Genomic DNA, 16,509 nt, shown 5'->3' on the forward strand with positions numbered 1-16,509 from the left:
GCTAGCGTAGCTTAATTAAAGCATAACACTGAAGATGTTAAGATGAGCCCTAGAAAGCTCCGTAAGCACAAAGGTTTGGTCCTGACTTTACTATCAACTTTAGCTAAACTTACACATGCAAGTATCCGCGCCCCTGTGAGAATGCCCTACAGTTCCCTGTTTGGGAACAAGGAGCTGGTATCAGGCACTTCACCCCAAGCCCATGACACCTTGCTTAGCCACACCCTCAAGGGAACTCAGCAGTGATAAACATTAAGCCATAAGTGAAAACTTGACTTAGTCAAAGCTAAGAGGGTCGGTAAAACTCGTGCCAGCCACCGCGGTTATACGAGAGACCCAAGTTGTTAGACACCGGCGTAAAGAGTGGTTAAGATTTCCTTTAATACTAAAGCCGAACGCCCTCAGAGTTGTTATACGCATCCGAAGGTAAGAAGCCCAATCACGAAAGTGGCTTTATAACATCCGAACCCACGAAAGCTATGGTACAAACTGGGATTAGATACCCCACTATGCCTAGCCATAAACATTGATAGCGAACTACACCTGCTATCCGCCTGGGAACTACGAGCATCAGCTTGAAACCCAAAGGACTTGGCGGTGCTTTAGATCCACCTAGAGGAGCCTGTTCTAGAACCGATTACCCCCGTTCAACCTCACCTTTTCTTGTTTTCTCCGCCTATATACCACCGTCGTCAGCTTACCCTGTGAAGGACTCATAGTAAGCAAGATTGGCATAGCCCAAAACGTCAGGTCGAGGTGTAGCGTATGGAAAGGGAAGAAATGGGCTACATTCCCTAACACAGTGAATTACGAACGATACATTGAAATATCTATCTGAAGGAGGATTTAGCAGTAAGCAGAAAATAGAGCGTTCCGCTGAAACCGGCCCTGAAGCGCGCACACACCGCCCGTCACTCTCCCCAAGCTTATAACACTAAGTACCTAAAACCTTAAAACTGCAAAGGGGAGGCAAGTCGTAACATGGTAAGTGTACCGGAAGGTGCACTTGGAAAAATCAGAGTATAGCTAAAACAGAAAAGCATCTCCCTTACACCGAGAAGTTATCCGTGCAAATCGGATTACCCTGACGCCCAACAGCTAGCCCCTCCCACCAAAAACAACAAAACCCCATCAATAACCCCCAATACCCTTAACCCCTATAAACAAATCATTTTTCCCCCTTAGTACAGGCGATAGAAAAGGAACTGTGGAGCAACAGAAAAAGTACCGCAAGGGAAAGCTGAAAGAGAAATGAAACAACCCAGTAAAGCATAAAAAAGCAGAGATTCAACCTCGTACCTTTTGCATCATGATTTAGCCAGCAACCCCCAAGCGAAGAGCACTTTAGTTTGATACCCCGAAACTGAGCGAGCTACTCCAAGACAGCCTATCAATAGGGCAAACCCGTCTCTGTGGCAAAAGAGTGGGGAGAGCTTCGAGTAGAGGTGACAGACCTACCGAGCCCAGTTATAGCTGGTTGCCTGGGAATTGGATAGAAGTTCAGCCTCCCGGCTTCTTTCCTCACCCCCGTCCCTACCCCCTTTTGACACAAAGAAACCGAGAGAGTTAGTCAAAGGGGGTACAGCCCCTTTGACACAAGATACAACTTTTACAGAAGGGTAAAGATCAAAATTAACCCAAAGGCACTATGTTTCAGTGGGCCTAAAAGCAGCCACCTGTACAGAAAGCGTTAAAGCTCAAACATAACCCCACCCCTTCCCATCCTGATAACTCAATCTTAACCCTCTTAACCTACCAGGCCGCCCCATGCAAACATGGGAGTGACCATGCTAACATGAGTAATAAGAGAGCACGCCTCTCTCCCCGCATACGTGTGAATCGGAACGGACTTCCCCCCGAACCTTAACCGGACCCAAACAAAGAGGGCACTGAACAACAGACCAAACAACTAGAAAACCACCCAACAAGACAACCGTCAACCCCACACTGGTATGCATCTAAGGAAAGACTAAAAGAAAGAGAAGGAACTCGGCAAACACATAAAGCCTCGCCTGTTTACCAAAAACATCGCCTCTTGCAAAATCTAAGAATAAGAGGTCCCGCCTGCCCTGTGACTATAAGTTTAACGGCCGCGGTATTTTGACCGTGCGAAGGTAGCGCAATCACTTGTCTTTTAAATGGAGACCTGTATGAATGGCATAACGAGGGCTTAGCTGTCTCCTCTTTCAAGTCAATGAAATTGATCTCCCCGTGCAGAAGCGGGGATACACACATAAGACGAGAAGACCCTATGGAGCTTTAGACACCAAGGCAGACCATGTTAAACACCTCAGAACAAAGGACCAAACCAAATGAACCCTGCCCTAATGTCTTTGGTTGGGGCGACCGCGGGGAAACATAAAACCCCCACGTGGAACGAGAACACCTCCTCTCACAGCCAAGAGCTCCCGCTCTAGTAAACAGAAATTCTGACCATCTAGATCCGGTAATACCGATCAACGAACCGAGTTACCCTAGGGATAACAGCGCAATCCCCTTTTAGAGGCCATATCGACAAGGGGGTTTACGACCTCGATGTTGGATCAGGACATCCTAATGGTGCAGCCGCTATTAAGGGTTCGTTTGTTCAACGATTAAAGTCCTACGTGATCTGAGTTCAGACCGGAGTAATCCAGGTCAGTTTCTATCTATGAGATGATCTTTTCTAGTACGAAAGGACCGAAAAGAAGAGGCCCCTGCTACAAGTATACCTCCCCCCCACCCGATGAAAACAAATAAAATGGGCAAAAGGGCATATCCCCCTATGTCTGAAAGAACGACATGTTAAGGTGGCAGAGCCCGGTAACTGCAAAAGACCTAAGCCCTTTCCACAGAGGTTCAAGTCCTCTCCTTAACTATGATCTCAACACTCATCACCCACATCATCAACCCCCTAGCCTTTATCGTCCCAGTTCTCCTAGCCGTTGCCTTCCTAACCCTAATTGAACGAAAAGTACTCGGTTATATGCAACTACGGAAAGGACCAAACATTGTAGGCCCCTACGGACTCCTTCAACCCATCGCAGACGGAGTGAAACTTTTTATTAAAGAACCCGTACGACCCTCAACCTCTTCTCCCCTTCTATTCCTCCTAACCCCTATACTAGCACTTACACTCGCCCTCACCCTATGAGCCCCCATACCACTTCCCTATCCAGTTATCGACTTAAACCTAGGCATTCTATTTATTCTAGCCCTGTCCAGCCTAGCAGTCTATTCAATTCTAGGCTCAGGCTGAGCATCCAATTCAAAATACGCACTCATCGGAGCTCTACGGGCCGTTGCCCAAACCATCTCCTACGAAGTCAGCTTAGGTCTTATCCTCCTCAATGCAATTATCTTCACAGGAGGTTTCACGCTCCAGACCTTTAACATCGCCCAAGAAAGCATCTGACTAATCCTGCCAGCCTGACCCCTAGCCGCAATATGATACATTTCTACCCTAGCAGAGACCAACCGTGCTCCCTTTGATCTTACCGAAGGAGAATCAGAACTAGTATCTGGTTTTAATGTGGAATACGCAGGAGGCCCCTTCGCTCTATTTTTCCTAGCAGAATATGCCAACATTCTCCTCATGAACACATTGTCTGCCACTCTCTTCCTAGGCGCCTCCCACATTCCGACTATCCCGGAACTTACTGCAATAAACTTAATGACTAAAGCAGCCTTCCTCTCTATTGTTTTCTTGTGAGTCCGTGCTTCCTACCCTCGATTCCGATACGACCAGCTCATGCATCTTATCTGAAAAAACTTCCTTCCTCTAACGCTCGCCCTAGTCATCTGACATCTTGCACTTCCCATTGCATTTGCAGGCTTACCACCACAACTATAACTCAGGAGTTGTGCCTGAAGAAAAGGGCCACTTTGATAGAGTGAACCATGAGGGTTAGAGTCCCTCCGACTCCTTAGAAAGAAGGGACTCGAACCCTACCTGGAGAGATCAAAACTCTCAGTGCTTCCACTACACCACTTCCTAGTAAAGTCAGCTAATTAAGCTTTTGGGCCCATACCCCAAACATGTTGGTTAAACTCCTTCCTTTACTAATGAACCCGTACATCTTAGCCACCCTTTTATTCGGACTAGGCCTAGGAACTACAATCACATTTGCAAGCTCACACTGACTCCTCGCCTGAATAGGACTTGAAATAAACACTCTCGCCATTATTCCCCTTATAGCCCAACACCACCACCCGCGAGCAGTCGAAGCGACCACCAAATATTTTCTTACTCAAGCCACCGCCGCTGCAATACTTTTATTTGCAAGCACAACCAATGCCTGACTCACCGGACAATGAGATATTCAACAGATATCTCACCCCCTCCCCATTACCATAATCACTATGGCCCTTGCCCTAAAAATTGGACTTGCCCCCACACACTCCTGACTCCCAGAAGTCCTTCAAGGACTAGACCTCACCACCGGGCTTATCCTCTCGACCTGACAAAAACTAGCCCCTTTCGCCCTTCTCCTACAAATTCAACCAACCAACTCATCCCTTCTTATTATTCTTGGCCTGATGTCAACCCTTGTCGGAGGATGAGGAGGCTTAAACCAAACACAGCTACGAAAAATCCTTGCCTACTCTTCAATTGCCCACCTTGGCTGAATAATTCTAGTACTACAATTTTCCCCCTCTCTCACTTTCCTAACACTCCTCACATACTTCATCATGACATTCTCAACATTCCTTGTATTCAAACTAAACAAAGCAACCAACATCAATACCCTAGCTATCTCATGGGCCAAAACCCCAGCACTGACTTCCCTTACCCCACTAGTCCTACTATCCCTAGGAGGCCTTCCCCCATTAACTGGGTTTATGCCAAAATGACTTATTCTTCAAGAACTAACCAAACAAGACCTAGCCCCTACAGCCACCCTAGCCGCACTAACAGCCCTTCTAAGCCTGTATTTTTACCTCCGACTCACATACGCAATAACCCTAACCATCTCCCCCAACAGCCTCTCCGGAACAACCCCCTGACGCCTACCTACAACACAACTAACACTTCCCCTCGCCATCTCTACAATGGCCACCGTCGCCCTCCTCCCCCTCACCCCGGCCGTTACAGCCCTCCTGACCCTCTAAGAGACTTAGGCTAATACCTAGACCTAGGGCCTTCAAAGCCCTCAGTGGGAGTGAGAATCTCCCAGTCCCTGATAAGACTTGCGGGACATTACCCCACATCTCCTGCATGCAAAACAGACACTTTAATTAAGCTAAAGCCTTTCTAGATAGGTAGGCCTCGATCCTACAAACTCTTAGTTAACAGCTAAGCGCTCAAACCAGCGAGCATCCATCTATCTTTCCCCCGCCTAATAAAATTACTAAAGGCGGGGGAAAGCCCCGGTAGACGATTAATCTACTTCTTTAGACTTGCAATCTAATATGTAAAACACCTCAGAGCTTGGTAAGAAGAGGACTCAAACCTCTGTTTATGGGGCTACAATCCACCGCTTAAACCTCAGCCATCTTACCTGTGGCAATCACACGTTGATTTTTCTCGACCAATCATAAAGACATCGGCACCCTCTATTTAGTATTTGGTGCTTGAGCCGGAATGGTAGGCACAGCTCTAAGCCTACTCATTCGAGCAGAACTAAGCCAACCAGGAGCTCTTCTTGGAGACGACCAAATTTATAACGTAATCGTTACGGCACATGCGTTCGTAATAATTTTCTTTATAGTAATGCCAATCATGATTGGAGGGTTCGGAAACTGACTAATTCCGTTAATAATCGGTGCCCCCGACATGGCATTCCCTCGAATAAATAATATGAGTTTTTGACTCCTTCCCCCATCCTTCCTGCTCCTGCTTGCTTCTTCTGGAGTAGAGGCTGGAGCCGGGACTGGATGAACGGTGTACCCTCCACTAGCAGGAAATCTTGCACACGCAGGGGCATCTGTTGATTTAACCATTTTCTCTCTTCACCTAGCAGGAGTTTCTTCAATTCTAGGGGCTATTAATTTTATCACAACCATTATCAACATGAAACCCCCTGCCATCTCACAATATCAAACACCCCTATTCGTTTGAGCTGTTCTAATTACTGCCGTCCTACTCCTTCTTTCCCTCCCAGTTTTAGCTGCTGGAATTACAATGCTTCTAACAGACCGAAACTTGAACACCACTTTCTTTGACCCAGCAGGAGGAGGTGATCCCATCCTCTACCAACATCTATTCTGATTCTTTGGTCATCCAGAGGTCTATATTTTAATTCTACCAGGGTTTGGAATGATCTCCCACATCGTTGCCTACTACTCTGGTAAAAAAGAACCTTTCGGCTATATGGGCATGGTCTGAGCAATGATAGCAATTGGCCTTCTAGGCTTCATTGTATGAGCCCACCATATGTTTACAGTTGGCATGGACGTAGACACACGTGCCTACTTCACATCCGCTACTATAATTATCGCCATTCCTACAGGAGTTAAAGTCTTTAGCTGACTAGCAACCCTTCATGGAGGTTCAATCAAATGAGAGACTCCTCTGTTATGAGCCCTAGGCTTTATTTTCCTCTTTACAGTAGGAGGTCTAACAGGGATCGTCCTGGCCAACTCCTCACTAGATATTGTACTCCATGACACATATTATGTAGTAGCCCACTTCCACTATGTCCTGTCTATAGGAGCAGTATTTGCAATTGTTGCGGCTTTCGTCCACTGATTCCCCCTATTCTCAGGCTACACTCTTCACAGCACTTGAACAAAAATCCACTTCGGAGTAATGTTTGTAGGGGTAAACTTAACCTTCTTCCCCCAACACTTCCTAGGCCTGGCTGGAATACCTCGACGATACTCAGACTACCCCGATGCCTACACCCTCTGAAACACAGTTTCCTCTATTGGGTCCCTAATCTCCCTTGTAGCTGTTATTATGTTCCTATTTATCATTTGAGAAGCATTTGCTGCTAAACGTGAAGTTCTGGCAGTCGAACTGACAACAACTAACGTAGAATGACTGCACGGCTGCCCTCCCCCTTATCACACATTTGAGGAACCTGCATTTGTTCAAGTTCAAGCAAATTAATCGAGAAAGGGAGGAATTGAACCCCCGTAGGCTGGTTTCAAGCCAGTCACATAACCACTCTGTCACTTTCTTTATAAGACACTAGTAAAATAGCCATTACACTGCCTTGTCAAGGCAGAATTGTGGGTTAAAACCCCGCGTGTCTTGCAAATTAATGGCACATCCCTCACAACTAGGTTTTCAAGATGCAGCTTCACCTGTTATAGAAGAACTTCTTCACTTCCACGACCATGCCTTAATAATCGTTTTTCTAATTAGTACACTAGTACTTTACATTATTGTGGCGATGGTTTCCACCAAACTAACTAACAAATACATTTTAGATTCCCAAGAAATTGAAATCATCTGAACAATTCTCCCTGCAATTATTCTTATCCTCATTGCCCTCCCCTCACTTCGCATTCTTTACCTGATGGACGAAATTAATGACCCCCACCTTACAATTAAAGCCATGGGCCACCAATGATACTGAAGCTACGAATACACTGACTACGAGGACCTCGGATTTGATTCCTACATAATCCCTACACAAGACCTAACCCCTGGGCAATTCCGCCTCCTAGAAGCAGATCACCGAATAGTAATCCCGGTTGAATCCCCTATCCGTGTCTTAGTTTCTGCCGAAGACGTACTCCACTCTTGAGCTGTCCCTGCACTGGGTGTAAAAATAGACGCAGTCCCTGGACGCCTAAACCAAACAGCTTTTATTGCATCCCGACCCGGTGTCTTCTACGGACAATGCTCTGAAATCTGCGGAGCTAACCACAGCTTCATGCCCATTGTAGTCGAAGCAGTCCCTTTAGAACACTTTGAAAACTGATCATCTTTAATACTTGAAGACGCTTAGCTAAGAAGCTAAACATGGGCCCTAGCGTTAGCCTTTTAAGCTAAAGATTGGTGACTCCCGACCACCCTTAGCTGCATGCCTCAACTCAACCCCGCCCCTTGATTTGCCATTCTAGTCTTCTCCTGACTAGTATTTTTAACCATTCTTCCACCTAAAGTTATAGCCCATACTTTCCCAAACGAACCTACCCCTCAAAGCACTGAAAAACCCAAAACAGAACCTTGAACCTGACCATGACACTAAGCTTCTTCGACCAATTTATGAGCCCCTCATACCTAGGAATCCCTTTAATAGCCCTTGCCCTTAGCCTCCCTTGAACTCTATACCCCACCCCCTCTGCACGTTGACTAAACAATCGATTACTAACACTTCAAAGCTGATTTATCAATCGATTTACCCAACAGCTTCTTCTACCCCTAAACCCCGGAGGTCACAAATGAGCTCTGCTGCTAACATCACTAATACTATTCCTTATTACTCTCAATATGCTTGGGCTACTTCCCTACACATTTACCCCAACCACACAACTATCTCTCAACATGGGCCTCGCAGTCCCACTTTGACTAGCTACAGTTATTATTGGCATACGAAACCAACCAACCATTGCGCTAGGTCACCTTCTGCCAGAAGGTACCCCAACCCCTTTAATTCCCGTCCTCATTATTATCGAGACAATCAGCCTGTTCATTCGTCCTCTGGCCCTAGGAGTTCGACTAACAGCCAACCTTACCGCTGGCCATCTTCTTATCCAACTCATTGCCACAGCTGCCTTTGTCCTCCTGCCTCTAATGCCTACCGTTGCAATCCTCACGGCAACACTTCTATTCCTTTTAACCCTGCTAGAAGTTGCCGTAGCAATAATTCAAGCTTATGTCTTTGTTCTCCTATTAAGCCTCTACCTACAAGAAAACGTCTAATGGCCCACCAAGCACACGCATACCACATAGTTGACCCCAGCCCTTGACCCCTAACAGGTGCAGTTGCTGCCCTACTAATAACATCAGGTCTCGCAATTTGATTCCACTTCCACTCCACAACACTCATAACCCTCGGACTAGCCCTTCTTCTCTTAACAATGTACCAATGATGGCGAGACATCGTACGGGAAGGCACATTCCAAGGACACCACACGCCCCCTGTACAAAAAGGCCTTCGGTACGGTATAATCCTTTTCATTACCTCCGAAGTATTCTTTTTCCTAGGATTTTTCTGAGCCTTTTATCATGCAAGCCTTGCCCCTACCCCCGAATTAGGAGGTTGCTGACCACCCACAGGCATCACCCCCTTAGACCCATTTGAAGTGCCCCTACTAAACACAGCTGTTCTGCTTGCCTCAGGAGTAACAGTAACCTGAGCCCACCATAGCATCATAGAAGGTGAACGAAAACAAGCAATCCAATCCCTTCTCCTAACAATTCTTCTTGGCTTTTACTTCACCTTCCTTCAAGCTATGGAATATTATGAAGCACCCTTTACACTTGCTGATGGAGTCTACGGCTCCACCTTTTTCGTAGCCACAGGCTTCCATGGACTCCATGTTATTATTGGCTCCACCTTCCTAGCTGTCTGCTTACTACGCCAAATCCAGTACCACTTCACATCTGAGCACCACTTCGGGTTTGAAGCAGCAGCCTGATACTGACACTTCGTAGACGTTGTCTGACTATTCTTATACATCTCCATCTACTGATGAGGCTCATAATCTTTCTAGTACTAAAGCTAGTATTAGTGACTTCCAATCACCAGGTCTTGGTTAAAATCCAAGGAAAGATAATGAATTTAGTCACAACAATCATTACTATTGCCATTGTACTCTCCACTGTCCTCGCAATCGTCTCTTTCTGACTTCCTCAAATAACACCCGACCACGAGAAACTCTCCCCCTACGAATGCGGCTTTGACCCACTTGGCTCCGCCCGCCTCCCCTTTTCCCTCCGATTTTTCCTCGTCGCAATTCTCTTCCTTCTCTTTGATCTAGAAATTGCTCTTCTTCTCCCTCTTCCATGAGGAGACCAACTCTCCTCCCCCTTATTAACCTTCTTCTGAGCCTCAGCTGTCTTAATCCTCCTCACCCTTGGCCTTATTTACGAATGACTCCAAGGAGGCCTCGAATGAGCCGAGTAGGTTATTAGTTTAAGAAAAACATTTGATTTCGGCTCAAAAAATTATGGTTAAAGTCCATGATCGCCTTATGACCCCCGTTCACTTCACCTTCTCCTCAGCCTTCATACTAGGATTAACAGGGCTAGCATTCCACCGAACCCACCTCCTCTCCGCCCTTTTATGTTTGGAAGGGATAATACTTTCCTTATTCATCGCCCTATCCCTCTGAGCCCTACAGCTAAGCACCACCCACTTCTCAGCCTCCCCAATGCTTTTACTTGCATTTTCAGCCTGTGAAGCAAGTGCGGGACTCGCCCTCCTAGTAGCAACTGCCCGTACCCACGGGACCGACCGCCTTCAAAGCCTAAATCTCCTACAATGCTAAAAATCTTAGTTCCAACCTTAATGCTTGTCCCAACAACCTGGCTAGTTTCCGCCAAGTGACTTTGACCTACCGCCCTCCTCCACAGCCTAGTAATTGCATTATTTAGCCTTACCTGACTAAAGAACATCTCCGAAACAGGCTGATCCTGCCTTAACCCATATATAGCCACAGATCCCCTGTCCACTCCTCTCTTAGTCCTGACCTGCTGACTTCTCCCCCTTATAATCCTTGCCAGCCAAAACCATACAGCCTTTGAGCCTATTAATCGTCAACGAATATATATCACACTCCTCACATCCCTACAAATCTTCCTAATTATAGCTTTTGGCGCCACTGAAATCATTATATTTTATGTTATGTTTGAAGCCACCCTCATTCCCACGCTGTTTCTTATTACCCGCTGAGGCAACCAAACAGAACGACTCAACGCTGGCACTTACTTCCTCTTCTATACCCTGGCCGGATCACTTCCCCTTCTTGTTGCACTGCTTCTTCTCCAAAACAGCACTGGGACCCTCTCCCTCCTAACATTACAATATGCCAACCCTCTGCCACTCACAACCTATGCAGACAAGCTATGATGAGCAGGCTGCTTACTCGCTTTCCTAGTAAAAATGCCACTTTATGGCGTCCACTTATGACTCCCTAAAGCCCACGTAGAAGCCCCCGTTGCAGGATCAATGGTCCTTGCCGCCGTCCTCTTAAAATTAGGAGGATACGGCATGATGCGAATACTAGTAGTCCTTGAGCCCCTTACCAAAGAACTAAGCTACCCTTTCATCATTCTGGCCCTCTGAGGAGTCATCATAACTGGTTCAATCTGCTTACGTCAAACAGACCTAAAATCCCTCATCGCCTACTCCTCTGTAAGCCACATAGGCCTTGTAGTAGGAGGTATCCTTATTCAAACACCTTGAGGCTTCACCGGAGCACTAATCCTAATGATTGCACACGGCCTAACATCCTCCGCCCTTTTCTGCCTAGCAAATACTAATTATGAACGAACACACAGCCGAACAATGGTATTAGCGCGGGGACTTCAAATAGCTCTCCCTCTTATGACCACATGATGATTCATTGCCAGTCTAGCCAACCTTGCACTTCCCCCACTACCTAACCTCATAGGAGAGCTAATAATCCTAACATCCCTGTTTAACTGATCTTGATGAACGCTAATCCTAACAGGAGCAGGCACTCTAATCACCGCAGGTTATTCACTCTACATGTTCCTTATGACCCAACGGGGCCCACTACCAGCACATATTATTAACCTAGACCCCTCCCACTCTCGAGAACACCTTTTAATAGCCCTACACCTCCTTCCATTAATCCTCCTAATCCTAAAACCCGAGCTAATCTGAGGCTGAGCTGCCTGTAGATATAGTTTAGCTAAAACATTAGATTGTGATTCTAAAAACAGAGGTTAAAATCCCCTTATCCACCGAGAGAGGCTCGCTAGCAACGAAGACTGCTAATCTTCGCCACCCTGGTTGAACCCCTGGGCTCACTCGCCAATGCTTCTAAAGGATAACAGCTCATCCGTTGGTCTTAGGAACCAAAAACTCTTGGTGCAAATCCAAGTAGCAGCTATGCATCCGACTTCCCTTATAATAACCTCCAGCCTCATCATTATTTTTGCACTCTTAGTTTACCCAGTCCTTACAACCCTTAACCCCCAACCCCGAGAAGCTAACTGAGCCTTAGATCAAGTCAAAACAGCAGTAAAACTAGCTTTCTTTGTTAGTCTCCTCCCCCTTTTCCTATTCCTAAATGAAGGTGCAGAAACAATTATTACTAACTGAAACTGAATAAACACCCTAACCTTCGACGTAAATATCAGCTTTAAGTTCGACCACTACTCAATTATCTTTACTCCTATTGCCCTGTACGTTACCTGGTCTATCCTAGAATTTGCATCCTGATACATACATGCCGACCCCTTCATAAATCGTTTCTTTAAATACCTTCTTGTTTTCCTCATTGCTATGATTATCCTTGTGACAGCCAACAATATGTTCCAAATTTTTATCGGCTGAGAAGGAGTCGGTATCATGTCCTTCCTCCTGATCGGCTGATGGTACGGCCGAGCTGACGCAAACACTGCAGCCCTTCAGGCAGTCCTCTACAACCGAGTAGGAGACATTGGGCTAATCTTTGCAATAGCATGAATGGCAACTAACCTAAACTCCTGAGAAATACAACAAATATTCGCCGCCGCAAAAGACATAGACCTCACTTTCCCCCTCCTAGGGCTTATCCTCGCAGCAACCGGAAAATCGGCCCAATTCGGACTCCACCCGTGACTTCCCTCTGCCATAGAGGGTCCTACACCGGTCTCTGCCCTACTACACTCCAGCACCATGGTTGTTGCAGGTATTTTTCTCCTTGTTCGAATGAGCCCCCTTATAGAAAACAATCAAACAGCCCTCACTACCTGCCTATGCCTGGGAGCCCTCACAACCCTCTTCACAGCCACTTGTGCCCTCACCCAAAATGACATCAAAAAGATTGTTGCTTTCTCTACATCCAGCCAACTAGGCCTGATAATAGTGACTATTGGCCTTAATCAACCCCAACTTGCCTTCCTACATATCTGCACCCATGCCTTCTTCAAAGCAATACTCTTCCTCTGCTCTGGCTCTATTATTCACAGCCTTAACGATGAACAAGATATCCGAAAAATAGGAGGAATACATCACCTCACACCCTTTACATCTTCCTGTCTCACCCTCGGCAGCCTCGCCCTGACAGGTACCCCCTTCCTAGCAGGCTTCTTCTCTAAAGACGCCATCATTGAAGCCCTTAACACATCCTACCTTAACGCCTGAGCCCTTGCCTTAACTCTCCTAGCCACCTCATTCACAGCCATCTACAGTCTTCGTGTTGTCTTCTTTGTTGCCATAGGCCACCCTCGATTTAATTCACTCTCACCAATCAACGAAAACAACCCAGCAGTTATTAACCCCATTAAACGACTAGCTTGAGGAAGCATCATTGCTGGACTACTAATTACCTCTAATATTACCCCTCTAAAAACGCCCGTCATGTCCATACCTCCTCTTCTTAAACTAGCCGCCCTAACAGTTACAATTCTTGGCCTTCTCCTTGCCCTAGAATTAGCCTCACTAACAAGCAAACAATTCAAACCGACACCTCAACTCATTCCTCACCATTTCTCCAATATGCTAGGATTCTTCCCAGCCATCATTCATCGCTTCACCCCTAAACTCAACTTAACCCTAGGACAAGCAATTGCCAGTCAAATAATTGACCAAACTTGACTAGAAAAATCAGGCCCCAAAGCAACCGCCTCCCTTAACATCCCCCTTGTTACAACAACAAGCAATGCCCAACAAGGAATAATTAAAACATACCTAACCCTCTTCCTCTTAACCTTCGCCCTAGCAACACTTATCTTTATTCTCTAAACTGCCCGAAGCGTCCCTCGACTTAAGCCCCGCGTCAACTCTAACACCACAAACAGAGTAAGAAGAAGCACCCAAGCACTAATTACCAACATCCCTCCTCCCAACGAATACATTAACGCAACTCCCCCAATATCCCCTCGCAACACAGAAAAGTCCCCCAGCTCATCAACTGAAACCCAAGAAGACTCATACCACCCCCCTCAAAACAGCCCTGAAACCAGAGCAACCCCCACCACATACAAGACCATATAAGCCGCAACAGGTCGACTTCCTCAACTCTCAGGATAAGGCTCAGCAGCCAGCGCTGCTGAATAGGCAAACACAACCAACATCCCTCCCAGATAAATTAAAAATAAAACCAAAGACAAAAAAGAACCCCCATGTCCAACCAGAACCCCACACCCTAACCCTGCAACTACTACTAACCCTAAAGCAGCGAAATACGGAGAAGGATTAGAAGCAACCGCGACTAAACCTAATACTAAACCAAACAAAAACAAAGACATAATATAAGTCATAATTCCTGCCCGGACTCTAACCAGGAATAATGGCTTGAAAAACCACCGTTGTTATTCAACTACAAGAACCCTTAATGGCAAGCCTACGCAAAACCCACCCGCTACTAAAAATTGCTAACGACGCACTAGTTGACCTCCCCGCACCCTCCAATATTTCAGTATGATGAAACTTTGGCTCTCTACTCGGCCTTTGCTTAATTGCTCAACTCCTCACAGGTCTTTTCCTTGCCATGCATTACACTTCCGATATCTCCATGGCCTTCTCCTCCGTTGCACACATCTGCCGAGACGTAAACTATGGCTGACTTATCCGTAACCTCCATGCCAATGGCGCTTCCTTCTTTTTCATTTGTATCTACCTTCACATCGGCCGTGGCCTCTACTACGGCTCTTACCTTTATAAAGAAACATGAAATATTGGAGTAGTCCTTCTTCTCTTAGTGATGGCCACTGCTTTCGTAGGCTACGTCCTGCCATGAGGGCAAATATCATTCTGAGGAGCAACCGTCATTACCAACCTACTCTCCGCCATTCCATATGTTGGCAACACCCTAGTACAATGAATTTGAGGGGGCTTCTCAGTAGACAATGCCACTCTTACTCGTTTCTTCGCATTCCACTTTTTACTTCCTTTCATCATTGCAGCAGTAACTGTTCTACACTTACTCTTCTTACATGAAACTGGCTCAAATAACCCCCTTGGCCTTAACTCAGACGTAGACAAAATCTCCTTCCACCCCTACTTCTCATACAAGGACCTCCTAGGCTTCGTGGTTGTACTCATCGCACTAACCTCTTTAGCACTATTTGCTCCCAACCTTCTAGGCGACCCCGACAACTTCACCCCTGCCAACCCATTAGTGACGCCACCTCACATCAAACCTGAATGATACTTCCTATTTGCATACGCCATTCTACGTTCAATTCCTAACAAGCTTGGAGGAGTCCTAGCACTCCTTGCTTCAATTCTGGTCCTAATAGTTGTCCCAATCCTCCATACCTCAAAACAACGAGGACTCACATTCCGGCCCGTAACTCAATTCCTTTTCTGGACTTTAATTGCAAACGTTGCCATCCTAACTTGAATCGGCGGAATACCTGTCGAACATCCATTCATTATCATTGGACAAATTGCCTCCGTCCTATACTTCTTACTGTTCCTAGTCCTTGCCCCTCTTGCGGGATGACTAGAAAACAAAGCCCTAGGATGGCTCTGCAATAGTAGCTCAGTATCAGAGCGCCGGTCTTGTAAACCGGATGTCAGGGGTTAAATTCCCCTCTACTGCTTTCAAAGAGAAGGGATTTTAACCCTCACCACTAACTCCCAAAGCTAGTATTCTAAACTAAACTACTCTTTGTTCAATATGCATATATGTATTTACACCATACATTTATATGCAACATATTAAATAATTATTGGGGACATATAATGATTTAACAACTATAAGTAGGCACTCACCATTCATACAACAACATAAAAACAAGGTAAGACTAAAAGCTAGTCCTTAAATACTTAACATTGAAACCAAGCGAAGTGCTAAACGAGATTTAAGGTCCTAACAGAACTCTCATCCGTCAAGATATACCAAGCACTCAACATCTCGTCGTCCTCAAATTCTTAATGTAGTAAGAACCGACCATCAGTTGATTCCTTAATGCATACGTTTAATGAAAGTGAGGGACAACAATCGTGGGGGTTTCACTCAGTGAATTATTCCTGGCATTTGGTTCCTATTTCAGGGCCATTTATTGATAACATTCCTCACACTTTCATCGACGCTTGCATAAGTTAATGGTGGTAATGCATACTCCTCATTGCCCAACATGCCGGGCGTTCTTTCCAGAGGATAACGGGTTGTCCTCTCTTTCGTCTTCCTTTCCCCTGGCATTTCACAGTGAACACGGTTATAGCTGACAGGGTTGAACATTCCCCTTGCTTGCCGCGTAAATGGTATGAAGTGATAATAAACATTCCAAGAAGAATTGCATACTTGGATATCAAGAGCATAACAGTGCAGTCTTACTCCTAAGATATCTAAGATACCCCCTGGGGCTTATTCGCGTTAAAACCCCCCTACCCCCCTATACCCCTGAGATCACTAACAATCCTGAAAACCCCCCGTAAACAGGAAAACCTCAAGCAGCATATTTTAGGCCCAAAATGCATCTATTTACACTATTTAAATAATGCACAT

The 16,509-nt window shown here is 45.9% G+C and overlaps 13 protein-coding genes and 24 non-coding genes across 37 annotated transcripts, besides 1 other annotated feature; 28 read left to right on the plus strand and 9 right to left on the minus strand. All coding sequences in view use genetic code 2, as the record gives it.

Annotated features, from left to right (window-relative positions):
• Positions 1–68, plus strand: trnF(GAA). The gene has a single exon. It is a non-coding gene; the product is annotated as a tRNA-Phe (tRNA).
• On the plus strand, positions 69–1,016 carry BJM10_gr02. Its single transcript has one exon. It is a non-coding gene; the product is annotated as a 12S ribosomal RNA (ribosomal RNA).
• trnV(TAC) lies at positions 1,017–1,088 on the plus strand. Its single transcript has one exon. It is a non-coding gene; the product is annotated as a tRNA-Val (tRNA).
• BJM10_gr01 lies at positions 1,089–2,783 on the plus strand. Its single transcript has one exon. It is a non-coding gene; the product is annotated as a 16S ribosomal RNA (ribosomal RNA).
• trnL(TAA) lies at positions 2,784–2,857 on the plus strand. The gene has a single exon. It is a non-coding gene; the product is annotated as a tRNA-Leu (tRNA).
• Positions 2,858–3,832, plus strand: ND1 (NADH dehydrogenase subunit 1). The gene has a single exon. The coding sequence runs from the start codon at positions 2,858–2,860 to the stop codon at positions 3,830–3,832; it is 975 nt and encodes a 324-aa protein (YP_009305245.1).
• A 4-nt stretch (positions 3,833–3,836) lies between these two features.
• Positions 3,837–3,906, plus strand: trnI(GAT). Its single transcript has one exon. It is a non-coding gene; the product is annotated as a tRNA-Ile (tRNA).
• Positions 3,906–3,976, minus strand: trnQ(TTG). Its single transcript has one exon. It is a non-coding gene; the product is annotated as a tRNA-Gln (tRNA).
• On the plus strand, positions 3,976–4,044 carry trnM(CAT). The gene has a single exon. It is a non-coding gene; the product is annotated as a tRNA-Met (tRNA).
• On the plus strand, positions 4,045–5,090 carry ND2 (NADH dehydrogenase subunit 2). Its single transcript has one exon. A coding segment is annotated over exon 1 (1,046 nt).
• On the plus strand, positions 5,091–5,162 carry trnW(TCA). The gene has a single exon. It is a non-coding gene; the product is annotated as a tRNA-Trp (tRNA).
• Position 5,163: 1 nt separating this feature from the next.
• On the minus strand, positions 5,164–5,232 carry trnA(TGC). Its single transcript has one exon. It is a non-coding gene; the product is annotated as a tRNA-Ala (tRNA).
• A 1-nt stretch (position 5,233) lies between these two features.
• trnN(GTT) lies at positions 5,234–5,306 on the minus strand. Its single transcript has one exon. It is a non-coding gene; the product is annotated as a tRNA-Asn (tRNA).
• Positions 5,307–5,344: 38 nt separating this feature from the next.
• On the minus strand, positions 5,345–5,411 carry trnC(GCA). Its single transcript has one exon. It is a non-coding gene; the product is annotated as a tRNA-Cys (tRNA).
• On the minus strand, positions 5,412–5,481 carry trnY(GTA). The gene has a single exon. It is a non-coding gene; the product is annotated as a tRNA-Tyr (tRNA).
• Position 5,482: 1 nt separating this feature from the next.
• On the plus strand, positions 5,483–7,033 carry COX1 (cytochrome c oxidase subunit I). The gene has a single exon. It carries the CDS (start codon positions 5,483–5,485, stop codon positions 7,031–7,033), a length of 1,551 nt encoding a protein of 516 aa, YP_009305247.1.
• Position 7,034: 1 nt separating this feature from the next.
• Positions 7,035–7,105, minus strand: trnS(TGA). The gene has a single exon. It is a non-coding gene; the product is annotated as a tRNA-Ser (tRNA).
• A 3-nt stretch (positions 7,106–7,108) lies between these two features.
• Positions 7,109–7,180, plus strand: trnD(GTC). Its single transcript has one exon. It is a non-coding gene; the product is annotated as a tRNA-Asp (tRNA).
• A 7-nt stretch (positions 7,181–7,187) lies between these two features.
• Positions 7,188–7,878, plus strand: COX2 (cytochrome c oxidase subunit II). Its single transcript has one exon. A coding segment is annotated over exon 1 (691 nt).
• On the plus strand, positions 7,879–7,954 carry trnK(TTT). The gene has a single exon. It is a non-coding gene; the product is annotated as a tRNA-Lys (tRNA).
• A 1-nt stretch (position 7,955) lies between these two features.
• Positions 7,956–8,123, plus strand: ATP8 (ATP synthase F0 subunit 8). Its single transcript has one exon. It carries the CDS (start codon positions 7,956–7,958, stop codon positions 8,121–8,123), a length of 168 nt encoding a protein of 55 aa, YP_009305249.1.
• ATP6 (ATP synthase F0 subunit 6) lies at positions 8,114–8,797 on the plus strand. Its single transcript has one exon. It carries the CDS (start codon positions 8,114–8,116, stop codon positions 8,795–8,797), a length of 684 nt encoding a protein of 227 aa, YP_009305250.1.
• Positions 8,797–9,581, plus strand: COX3 (cytochrome c oxidase subunit III). The gene has a single exon. A coding segment is annotated over exon 1 (785 nt).
• Positions 9,582–9,653, plus strand: trnG(TCC). The gene has a single exon. It is a non-coding gene; the product is annotated as a tRNA-Gly (tRNA).
• ND3 (NADH dehydrogenase subunit 3) lies at positions 9,654–10,002 on the plus strand. The gene has a single exon. A coding segment is annotated over exon 1 (349 nt).
• On the plus strand, positions 10,003–10,071 carry trnR(TCG). Its single transcript has one exon. It is a non-coding gene; the product is annotated as a tRNA-Arg (tRNA).
• ND4L (NADH dehydrogenase subunit 4L) lies at positions 10,072–10,368 on the plus strand. The gene has a single exon. The coding sequence runs from the start codon at positions 10,072–10,074 to the stop codon at positions 10,366–10,368; it is 297 nt and encodes a 98-aa protein (YP_009305253.1).
• ND4 (NADH dehydrogenase subunit 4) lies at positions 10,362–11,742 on the plus strand. The gene has a single exon. A coding segment is annotated over exon 1 (1,381 nt).
• On the plus strand, positions 11,743–11,811 carry trnH(GTG). Its single transcript has one exon. It is a non-coding gene; the product is annotated as a tRNA-His (tRNA).
• trnS(GCT) lies at positions 11,812–11,879 on the plus strand. The gene has a single exon. It is a non-coding gene; the product is annotated as a tRNA-Ser (tRNA).
• Positions 11,880–11,884: 5 nt separating this feature from the next.
• Positions 11,885–11,957, plus strand: trnL(TAG). Its single transcript has one exon. It is a non-coding gene; the product is annotated as a tRNA-Leu (tRNA).
• Positions 11,958–13,796, plus strand: ND5 (NADH dehydrogenase subunit 5). The gene has a single exon. The coding sequence runs from the start codon at positions 11,958–11,960 to the stop codon at positions 13,794–13,796; it is 1,839 nt and encodes a 612-aa protein (YP_009305255.1).
• ND6 (NADH dehydrogenase subunit 6) lies at positions 13,793–14,314 on the minus strand. The gene has a single exon. The coding sequence runs from the start codon at positions 14,312–14,314 to the stop codon at positions 13,793–13,795; it is 522 nt and encodes a 173-aa protein (YP_009305256.1).
• trnE(TTC) lies at positions 14,315–14,383 on the minus strand. Its single transcript has one exon. It is a non-coding gene; the product is annotated as a tRNA-Glu (tRNA).
• A 5-nt stretch (positions 14,384–14,388) lies between these two features.
• CYTB (cytochrome b) lies at positions 14,389–15,529 on the plus strand. The gene has a single exon. A coding segment is annotated over exon 1 (1,141 nt).
• Positions 15,530–15,601, plus strand: trnT(TGT). The gene has a single exon. It is a non-coding gene; the product is annotated as a tRNA-Thr (tRNA).
• Position 15,602: 1 nt separating this feature from the next.
• Positions 15,603–15,672, minus strand: trnP(TGG). Its single transcript has one exon. It is a non-coding gene; the product is annotated as a tRNA-Pro (tRNA).
• Positions 15,673–16,509: a D loop (control region).

Source organism: Lutjanus erythropterus, mitochondrion (assembly GCF_056507025.1).
Source record: "Lutjanus erythropterus mitochondrion, complete genome".
NCBI classification, from domain to species: domain Eukaryota; kingdom Metazoa; phylum Chordata; class Actinopteri; order Lutjaniformes; family Lutjanidae; genus Lutjanus; species Lutjanus erythropterus.